The sequence below is a fragment of the Drosophila gunungcola genome (assembly GCF_025200985.1).
Source record: "Drosophila gunungcola strain Sukarami chromosome 3L unlocalized genomic scaffold, Dgunungcola_SK_2 000002F, whole genome shotgun sequence".
Taxonomy (NCBI): Eukaryota; Metazoa; Arthropoda; class Insecta; order Diptera; family Drosophilidae; genus Drosophila; species Drosophila gunungcola.
Window position 1 is genome coordinate 5,521,624 of NW_026453178.1, and position 11,757 is coordinate 5,533,380.

Below are 11,757 nucleotides of genomic sequence, written 5' to 3' on the forward strand. Positions count from 1 at the left end.
AGTTTGGTAACTTTCCCTTGGCCAAGTGCGTCCACACTGGCCAACCGCCGCAACAGTTTCGAAAAAAAAACTGAAAAAAGCTGAAGCACAAGCGCGTCGGCGGATCGCGTTCGTTTCGTTTTTACGTTGATTTACTTTCGTTTGTTTTTAATTTGCGCGGCAGCGAGTGAGTGTGGTGTGTGTCATGTGTGTGTGTGCATTGCTTTTTGTACCTTTTAAGTTACCTACCACAAAATAGCAACAAAGGAGCATGTTTCAAAATAAAACACTTGAGTGCCGGTGATGTTGTTGTTGTTGTTGTTGTTGTTGTCGTTTCTGCTGCTGCTGTTCCAGAACTTGTTTTTGGCCTAGAGTTTTATAGTTGTTGTAGTTTTGGGTTCTTGCATGCGTCCGATAACAAGTTTAACCGGTGTGCGTGTGAGCCGTGCTTAAATGTCCATATGTATATGTGTGCGTGCAACAAACTGTTGCTTCTTCTTTCCTCTTCTTACACAAATTGAATTCCAATTAGAATTGCAATACTCTGAAGGTCGAATTGGAAAAGGCAGGAAACATTAAGAAACTGGCAATAAAAAAGGGCAGATAAAAGCAGCCTAGAAAAACCAGCAGATAGTTAAAACAAAAAAGAACTCAATTAATTGACCGGCCGGCTTTGCTTCTTCTTCTTCTTTCCCATATTCGGGGTCAATCAACGTTCAGCAACAACAACTACCACATTCTTTTGGTTGCGTTCCGGTTCACCTTTTTATTTTATTTTTTGTGACGTTGTGACGTTGACTTCTAAAAATAACCAAATGACAACATTCTTTGCCTATGATCTTAACTGTTCGACTCATTAGCATTTTCAAATTGTAACTGTAATTGGTAATAGATTGCCAATACAGTAGATATCGGTTTATAAACTCTTGACGACCGATTTTTCATTTAAGACTAGAAATTGTGCTTAACATAAATATGTAATAAATTTCAATTAAGCAAATCGCTTTACAGCCATCCGGTTGGTAGAAAATATGACTTAAAAGTTGATTTGATAAACAAAGTATAAGTAAAATATGGACTATTCCCATTACCGGTTGAGTAAATTAATTTTTAGATTATATTGCACACAAATTATTTGTCTACTAGTTTGAAACCACAGACTCAGAAACAATATAACAAATAATTGTCTTATTTTAAGTTTTGAATTTTGAAATTTAAAAAAGTTTGTAAAAATTTCAGGATACCTAATAGCTACTTAAGCTCAGTTTGAAGGTTTCAAAAAGGAAAGGAAATGTTTTTATTATTTAAACCACACCGATATCCACTGTACAAATATATATAATAATAATACGCCGCGACCGGTAATTAATAAAAGGCCAAAACAAAAGCAAGTGAAGTGGCAAAAAACGGTTTCACGCTAGCGACATTTTTCAACGGCTACGTAATAATTTGTTTATAGACCAAAGCTGAAAGGCCAACCAATTGGCCGACTGATAAAATGTTGTTATAAATTTAATTTACTCCGCAGCACGCAAACCCAATCAAAAGTAAAAAAGTAAAAAGCCAAGAAATATATTGAAAATAAAGTGTAACCGAAAGCAATACGTGAAGAGGTCCCAAGTGAGTTTTGTAACTAGAACCAATTAATAATAGCAGCAAGTGCAATTCATAAACGATAACCGACGAGGGGAGAGATAATTGTTATAATGACACCATCGCCGACCAAGGAACTCATGAGTGCCGGACCAACGATTTCGCGTCGTCCGCGGGAGGAGTTTGCTGAAAAAGTAAGTGAATGCTGGCTGTCCAGAACTTACAGCAGATGATAGATATAGACACCCCAACCGATTTAACAGCCCCCGGCTATTGGCCAAACTTCCTGTATTCCTTCGATTAATCGACCCCAAATGTGTTGCGATGCCGTCGAGGCAGCCGAATACATAAACATTTTGGCCTTTTGCCTTAAAGTCGTATTTTGTTTGTTTGTTTGTGCATTGTTCAATAAAATATATGTACTCGATTCGTCTATATATATATGACCATTGTACATATATATGGGCATCACCAATGTTCGGCCAAATAAATATCGCTGTCATCACTGTCTGCTCGGCAGACGTAATCGTTTCACCTGAGTTCTATATTATGATTTCCGTTACTCCATCGCCTTTGCCTCGATTTGTTTCCGTCTCGATCGGGGTTTATTTGGCCCAGTCTGTTTTTATTCTTGGCTCTGACTAATCGAATCGAATTATGGCCCTGGCCTACGTAACGCGCTGAAATTTCAATGATAAGATATCGTTTGGCAAGCCATAATCGCTGTTTTTAGCCGCTGCATAGATACGATACTTGTGTTTGCTTTGTAAATGCAGATTGGAATTCGGAAGTCGGCCTTCAAGTTGTACAACTTATTTAGAAGTTTCTTCTTATCCGACAAACGTTTTTTTTTATTATTACTTCACAGCCCTTAAAGATATTGTTGTTTACTTTTTGAAACAACATTTAAATATTGCGTTTTTAAATATGTGTTTAATTAAGGCGGAATTCACTGTTATGCGATAAAATCTTTGTTATAAAAAACACAAAAATTAATCACTAATGAAAATTAATCACTAATGAAACAGTTAAGTAACGTTTTTTCTTTGGAAGGCTTTTTGTTGAATTGTATGATTTTCGAATTTTATTAGAAGACAAATAAATATTTGTATTTAACAACCAAAAGCCCCAAGCAAATATTGATCAAATATTTTAATTAAGTCAAATAAAACTACACAAAATGATCCAAGATGACTTAAAAAATAGTATTTTGGTTTGGATAATTCGGAATTTTGCTTTGATTTCGTACTCACTTTGGCTGACGTCACCCAACCTACTTGAGATGCAAAAGAAAAATACGCGAAATAAAAACACTTGCTGCAATAACAAAGTCAAATTTAAAATTTGCCGCTCAGGCTTAATGAGAGGTCAATGCTGGCGAAGTGGGGATGCCGAAGCCTCATTACTGGCGAAAGGCGACGGCTTGAAACTGGATTTAGACGATCATTAGAGAGCGTGATATATTCAGATACTAATAGATGTTGAGCCGTTACAGATTCATATGTAAATCTCATTATTTATGGCTTGTATCTGGATCGCACAAAAGCTGTTGCCAGACAACGCCCAAGAATGTTTTTTTTTTTTTGCTTTGAAATGGAGATGTCAAACGAGGGGTAAAGAAATGAGGCAAATTAAGAGGGTTTATATCTGTATCTTATTTTGTCTCTCTCAATTTTTGTCAATTGATTGATTCGCCACAGTCGGCAACAACTTTGGTGTGTAGATCAATCAATTTGCTGCACACGCAGTGATTTTTTGTATTTCGAATTTTTCGAGGGTACCTGTGCGGGAGTTATGTGCCTGGGGCTCTTTTATACATATACATTTTCGAGTTTATATCTGGGCTGTCAACGATTGTCAGTCAAGCGTCCAATGCAACCAATTTCATGGCATTGACCATGAAACATTTATTTTTTCGTTGGCTCGCCTTAAAAGCGTTGTTTCGCATTGAAGTTGATAGCGCTGGCTGTTGGCGTGCTAACAGCTAATTTTGAATATTCTGCATATGTCTTTTCCACATTAAAACACACAAAAAAAGAGGCAGCAAAAATGAGAACAAAAATTGCGGACCACATAAAACGACATGCCGTGCGAAATCTGATGCAATCGATGAGATCATCACGCAGAGCCCACCAACCCGACCAGATTCTCTATCCAAATCCGGGCTCCATTAATAAGCCGTCCCATAATTATAAGAAGTAGAGCCAGCATAATCACTTTATTAGCTCGAAAAGTCTGCCTTGGATTTAAGAGTAAGTTCTTTTCCATTCTGATTCATCTGAAGAATCCCTTATTTTTTTTATATTAATATCACTAGTTGGATTTTAGCTAGTTCACTTTGGTTCTGACTCATGTAGAGGTTCCTTATTCCCTGCATTAAATAGGGTCCAGCAAAATCATTTCTTTAGTTGAAAAAGTTGCCCTTTGATTCTTTTTTTTTTTTGGTTTTCAAGATTGGTTCTGACTCATCTGGTGCATCATCGTCATTAACACCCTTCCATTTGGGATGTTCTTGTTCTTTGTGTGTCGCAAACTTTGTTGCAGCTGACTTTCCATTTCTGTACACTCCAAAAAAAACGCTGCAGACATGTTAATTAATTCGAAGATGTCGAGTTTTAAATCGTTCAAGCTCTATTGTCTTAATTGCTTCAGAAGGTGGCGAATCTTTTATTATAATTGTTTTGTTTGATTGCAATCTTTATAGTAGCCAGTTAATTTCTCAAACAGTGGTTTTTGTTTTCCTGTTTGCGGCAGAACAAAAACTAGACCTGAGTCATCATCGTCATCATTTTGATAAAACAACCCCAAAGAGCGTTTCAAGAAGCAGAAGCTGCAGGTTTGTTTAAAATATTTCCCAATACAATATCCTAATATTGTGATTAAGAATGCAATGAACATACTACACGTATTGATTTACTAGTGCTTTATCATATAGCTGTCAAACTAATGATCGATATCTAAACATGTCAATAAACAAGATTACTTTGTGGCTTTTTGGATTGCACAGATTGAACAACAAGCTAATCGTTTAGATAATATTGTTTACATTATTCGATGCTTAACCATAATAATCTTATGTACGAATAATTATAAAACCCCTTTAAAAAATCTATCAAAAGGAAATAAGATATGTTTAAGCCATTTTGAACTAGAGTTAATTAGTTAATTAATAAAGAAATCAAATATAGAGAGAAAGATTAAAAGTATTTTTAAGGGACTAATATCTTTTAAATAAAATAATTTCAAAAGGGGCACTTTAAACGTCGTTTTTCGGAAAGCTAGCCTTGCATCCTTCAACATTTTCAGTCAGTTTTATGTTCCGTTCTTTTTATTTTGACACTGTGAAACCCGAAGCAACCACTCTGCGGCTTTCCAAATGCCAGGCCATATACTATATACTATATATGTATACATATGTGCATATAAGTGGGTATGGTATGTATTTGCATTTGGAGACGCTACGCTCGGCATTATTTGCGTTTTAAAAAACAACCTTGCACTTGCTGAGCTACGACCAACGCTCGACAGGCGGCAATCGACAATCGCCATTTGGTAACTGGTAACTAGTTACTGCCGTCTGACAGTTGACAACTTTGTCAACGTTTTTAATTGCATTATTAGTTTTCATTGCCTGACAATTTGCAGGCAAACGGCTTCAAATTATGGAGCTCTTCGCCGTCGTGCCTTAGATCATAATTTTAAATATTGGCTGGGGAGAATTTTTTGGCACCCACACCACGCTCCCCATCATCGGTCATATTCCGGTGTCCGTTCTGGCCCTTCCATGGATTGTTGCGTGCCTTTGTTATATTTCCCAGGGGCGTGTTAGTTGTACGTACAGCGGAGGTTAAAATAAGAGCACTGTATAGGTTTTTCACACAACGAGAAGCTCTCGTATATAATGTTAGGATATATTTATTTATTTTTATTGTATTAATTTAGCTTACTTATTTATCATAAGCTTTTTATTTTGTTTAGAATTTAAAATTCCTCCAATAATAAGAATGAATAACATGTTAAGGCAATTTACTGTTTTTTAAAGAATGAAAATTATTCAAATTAAACAGCTTAACCAAATGTAGTAATATTTTACTTCATAAGAATAGATACAAGGAATATGGCAAATTAATGCTGATATAAAGAAGGATATGGCAGAAAACTTAAGTATGCAATATGAACCTCTATTACATTTAAATTAATGATATTAAGTTAAGAATGTGCTATTGGCTTGAGCAAACTTGTAGTTTCACAGAGTGAACGGTAACTGGGGGATGTTACAGGGTTTTGGGTGTGGGTGTGGGTGTAGGATATCATCTTGCACACCTTTCCAAACTCGAGGAGGCATAGGCATTGGCATGGGCATGGGCATGGGCTGAGTTGGGCTGGGCAGTGGGCTGGCCAGGTGGCCCTGTGATATCACATGGCGGTGTTTGCGCAATGGAATACCGGCACGCTATCGCTTTTTCGGGGCTCTCCATCTGCCAGGAGGTGGTGGAATGGTATCATCGCCATCCACATCCACATCCACATCCACCTCCTGGTTTTCCTGCTCCTCCTGTTTCTGTTTATCTTCATCATTTTTCGGGCGCCTGGGCGTGTCGGCCTTTGTCGCACATTTCATTTTGTTATTATTAATTTAATTGATTTGGACTTTAATTCGTTTATTTTGGAACAGCTGGCGAAAATGTTATTAACACAGAAAAGTTTACGCTCGGCTCGTTTCGCCTATTTTTAGACATATTTCATTCAAATATACTCTCGACATAAATTTTGGCTTAACTACTGGCGTTTTATTTAAATTGCTTTAATGGTTAATGCCTTTGGCTGTGTGATCTTTTCTGGATTCTCTTTTCGGCTCTGAACAGCGGTAACCCCAATTTGCATTAGATAAATTTTGGTAGATATTTTTTTGTCAGCTTGTTTAGCTTTAATTTTTGCTAATCATTCGCACCAGTCAACATTTCACACCCCGCCGAAAATCCAGTTTGAGCGTTTTGAATATAAATTGGTTGGAGACAGAGCAACGAAGCCGGCATTGCCCTTCAAATCTCGTCAACAAATCTTAAGCTTAAAGTCAATATTTGTGTTGGCTTTGAGCCTAGTGACGTCATCGGGGCCAAAACACGCCGATCGGAAATTGAGCCCCTTCAATTAAAGTGAATCTTCCAAAGCAAGGGGTTTTTTTTATTTATATTGTTGATGTTTTGTTCCCTTTCCAACTTAAAAAGTTAATTAAAGAGCGTATGCCAGGAAGCGCTTATCAAATGAGTACAAAAAACCTAATTTAAATGATATAAAAATAAATTAATGGGTTTTTGTTGAATTATATATGCAAATACGAAACCAAGTCATTTCTATTAATAGAATTATTTCTTTTGGCAAACGTTTTTATGATAGCCTTGGGTTTGTTTAAGTTTTTTGTCTTACATTTCAATTATTTTAATTCAAAGGAAGAAAACTTTTCTCTTTGCATGAAAAAATATTTTCGATTTAAAATTGGATTCGTCTTCTGTAGTGTATTTATTAATGGTTTGCTAAGAACTTAAAAATTAGCTTTTCTTCAAACAATTGCAGAGTATAGGAATTTCAGAACAAAACATTTGCATTCGGTTATTAAAGATTTAAGCTGCCAAAGACACGTTCCACAGATAACAATGAAGGCGAAACGGGTTCTCTGTTTTTCCAGCTCTTTATTGTTTTATGCTCGAATAACTGAGTTAAGTAAACCTCCTTCTTCTGCATTCAATGCTCCAAAATAAAGCCCTACGTCATCGTTTTGCATTTGGCACTAGCCAAAATTCCTCCTCATCCCCCAAAAAATGCCACTGCAGTCGCCGTTTCGGCCTTTTCCATGTCTTCGTGTAGCCATGTGGCCTTTCTCCAAAAAATTTCAAATAAAACAGTCCTGAAGCCGTACCACCACCAAAACCCCTTCAACATAGCTGGCGGAGAGTTTTGCAAAGCTCGCGCCATGCGTGCCTCCACTTGGCACCTATTTATGTATTACTTACAGAAGAGGTCGCATTTTTAGTACAATGATGACATCAAAATTTAAAATGTTATACTAATTGGACTTTCCAAAATAAAACTTAAGTTACTGGTTAAAATAAAATTATCCAGAGGTAACTGTTTGCTAAATTTGTTTATTTACCATTATAATAACCTTTGATTAATATTAATAAAGTTTCGACAAAAAGATCATCATTACTGAATTCTAGTAAAATTTTTCCCTGGATAAATATATCCAAAGACTTTGAAGGTGAATACTTACAGTGAAAACTTATAGATATTCCCATTTTTGTGACCACATCTGTACATTTTGTATGTGGTGGCATTCAAGCAGCGCTTATGTGTGTGCCTAAATGTAAGGTATCGCATGTGAGTATTGGATGGACCGTGTACTCATACTCGTACTCGTACTCGTACTCGTGTTGATGGTCTATTTTTCTTCCTCTTTTCTTCTCCAGGCTGTTTCTTGAGTCGCGGTCTCTTGTTGTTGTACATTGCCTGCCGGCAACCGGTCACGTTTACTCCACTGAAAAAAATTATGTGCTTTCTATTGTGGTAGCTTTAATTAAAGTTCTCATAGTTGTTTCTGAATGTCAAAAAATAAAATTAAATTAACCACTATCATATGGTCCTACAAGATTATGAACACAGTTTTATAATTGTTTAAGTATCTGTCAAAATATATTTAATTTAAATTAGATTACTTTGTGTCACTAAAAAGAATCGAAAATAAATTTGTTCAAACATTGCTATGAGTTTATTTAACATAAGTTAAATAATTTTGTCATAAAATTTTTTAGCAGAGCATAGAATATATTTGAATTTTTTCGGTGTGTGCGCTTGTTGTTTCTGTTGACGCCAGGGAAACCCCCTCCCCAAATCCCAAGCCCCCTTGCTTAAGTGGCCAAGATAGGTAGGCATTGGATTGGAGCAGCTGTGTGTGCTCTATAACTGTAAAAACACGCTCGCCCACTTCCTTAAGAGCCGGCATTTTGACCAAGGCGTCGTTTTGTTTGATTTCTGCATCGTTTCGTTTCGTTTATATTGCCCCGATCGGCTCTCCAACTTCGCATCTAAATCTTTATGGTATTGGAAACGCCCCCCTGTGTGTGTTAATTTTTAATTGTGCTAAATGTGCACATAAATACACAATAACCGCCAGGCAATAGCATTAACAATATACAATCCGCAATTCACAATTTTCAATTTCAACACCCACTCATAATTTGGCTTATTTGTGGCTTTTACCCTGCTAGCTTTTTATTTTGTCTAATATTATTGTCGCTGGCATTGGATCCCCACAGCTGTCTGTGTACGCGTATATATCTGCGATTGTGCATGACTTAATAGCTGATAAATGTTATATGGTAGGTCATATACCGACACAGATATGGATGTCGGTATTTGATACTCTGCACACAATGCATTTTTCTAGCGGCCATTGAACATTATGGGGCAAATAAATACTTAGTTGTATCTTAGGGTCACAATATAATTTAATTTTGTGACTCTGATACAAACTGTAAATATTACGAATTTTTAAAACACAAAATTAACCTTAAAAAAAATAACACATATGTATAAATTTGTTTAATAATAACAAGATAACAATGACTGTTAATCGTTATAAAGTAAACCATAATAAATTTAATATAATATTAAATTATATAAATATTAAATATAAAATAAAAATTATAAGAATGAACGAAACAAGTGACTACAAAAATTATTTTTAAATCCTGGTACTGGAGCATAACTATCAAATGCCTGCATATATTTTAATCTCCATCAGTCAAAAATATTTTTTATTTTCTGATTAAAACGCCTATTCATCTCCTACGATTGAGCAATGAAAATCATAAAATGTTTATTCTTTAAAAGCATTTAAGCGGTTTTATAAACAACTCAAACTACTGGGAATTGACCTTATGATTAATCATTTGGTTTTCTTTACTAAGCTCCGATGATGTGGCTCTTCAAGTGATTTATTTCGCACACGAGCAATAAATATTAAAAATGTTTTAAGTTTATTATTAAATTTTTCTTTCCCTTTCTTTTTGGTGTTTCGAGAGCCTACCTCAAGCCAAAAATATAATTCTTTTGATGTTTATGCTTAGAATCATGCGTTTATTAAATGTAAATCCATCCCCTAAGAATCATATTTTTAATGATTAATTCATAATCTTTTGCGCAGGCAACGGGTTGTATGAGTAACATAACTTTCGAATTTAGTATTCATTGAAATTTCGATTTGTTTCCCTTGCCAGTCTTCGTTTATACATATTTTATTAATCTTTTTACAATAAACATTTTGGCGCAGCCATATTTCTTCAGGGCCAGAAGCTGAAGCGGGTGGTGGTAACCAATTTGGCAACCACGGATGTATGTGGCATGTGGCAAGAGTCTTCTGTTCCTTTATTCTCTCGCCTGCGAGTGCGGTTGCCACAACTTCGTCTGCTTTTGCTGGGTGAGCAGTGTTTATGTACGGAAGATGCTGGCTCATGATTCTGCAAATGGCGTGAACTTTCCCCCCCCCCAAACGTTTTTTTAGCCCCCCCCCCCAATTCTCCAACGTCCCGCTGTGATTTTAGATTGCCGCAGTCCAACCGTATGTTTGTATTAACAGTCAACAGTATTTGCTGCGCGAAACGTGCACATTTCCATGGCGTTTTTACAATCGAATAAAATAATAGAGTTGAAGGCGGGAAAAAATGTTTAAATTACTTTGCATAGAAAATAGGAATACAATAATAATTAGGCAGTGAGTGAGTGGTGTGTAATTTATTTATTTAGTTTAAATACTGAACGATGAGGATGGTTCTGATTTGTGTAACATTTATCCGTGAGTTGTTCAGGAAATAACTTTTTTGTTTTTGCAAATGTGTGGAAATATAAGCAAACTTTTGTTAGATCTTTTTTTTTTAATTTTAATTTTTGTGTTTATGAAAAAACATTTAATGTATTTTTGATATGTGCCAAATCTTTTCTAAATAAATTAAAATTAACTTAAAATTTAAATAAATGTGTATGTTAGTCTCACCTTTAAACATTTTAAGTTACATAATCTCTAAATGAGTTTAATGATTTGTTGACCATTTTCAATAATTAAACATACCTAATACCATTCACAAAATCCAATAAATAATTTTATAATTGCCCAGATAATAATTCAATACGTTTTATTATTTGATTTATATGTTGTCAGATTAACCCACTTTAAAACGCACACTTATGCACATGTGTGAATTTGAGGCAAGTGCCAGCCTTCTGGTTCATTGCCTACTTTCAGGCAGCAGCTGCACAGTGCCATGAGTTGAGCCCAAAAGTAGGCAATTGTGTAACCGAAAACCTGAATGCCAAATTAAAGAAGATTAAATTTGGAAAACAAGCAAATAATTTAGCAACTGATTTACGAGCCAACTGGGACTGCTGAACTGCAGTGGCTTGTGTACTTAAATTCCCTGTACTTCGTTTACACACGTGAAAACAGTTGGGCACTCATTAAGTGCTTAAAATATGCATGTTTTATTTGTCGGCCAGCTGCTGCGAACTTGTTCCGCGCTGCATTAAACTTCAATCAACAGCACTCGCGATTCACAGAAACTCCGATACAATCTAATGACTCGCATAAAGTGAGAAATCGGAAGCGAAACGAATTAAAATGCCACCAAAAAGCGAAAAATATGGTTAAAAACCCCACACACACGACACTCGATCTCCTCAGAGCCGCTCATTAGGCGCAAACAAAGAGACAATGTCTGGTCACCGTTTTCGTCAGCGTCATCGTCATCACCATCATCATCGTCATCGTATTCGCGTTTGATCAGCTCCGTCAAATCAAATCTGCTCGTAGAACGCTCACCTCTTCAGACAAAGCAGCGCCCAAACACCTGAACTCAGGTGTCACTTTGTTGCGTCTATTGTCTATTGTCGACTTGACACCCGGTAGTTGGGAAAAATCACCAAATGGGGCATATAAGGCGGGTACAGATTTTGCTACACGAGGGGTAAACAAACTGATTGAAATCCATATAAGTTTGGGATCTACATAAGCAGTATTTCCACTTAAATATTTCCTGAGATTTTGAAATAATGGACAGCTATAAAAAGTCGATGAACCTTGAGTAGAAAAAGGAATAAAAATTAATTTTAAAAGTATGGAAACCGGGGATTGAA

General features: G+C 36.0%; 1 protein-coding gene across 3 annotated transcripts in view; it reads left to right on the forward strand.

The window, feature by feature from the left end:
- Positions 1-47: 47 nt before the first annotated feature.
- LOC128257478 (four and a half LIM domains protein 2) overlaps positions 48-11,757 on the forward strand; it is a 61,132-nt gene continuing 49,422 nt past the window's right edge. The window contains exons 1-2 of one of the 3 annotated variants that reach the window (XM_052988500.1): positions 48-166; positions 1,508-1,766. In XM_052988500.1, coding sequence (XP_052844460.1) covers positions 1,686-1,766 — 81 coding nt within the window. In that variant the 5' untranslated portion in view covers positions 48-166; positions 1,508-1,685. Of the gene's footprint in view, positions 187-1,507; positions 1,767-11,757 lie in introns of all 3 variants that reach the window. The other 2 variants (XM_052988498.1, XM_052988501.1) reach the window with 2 other exon arrangements.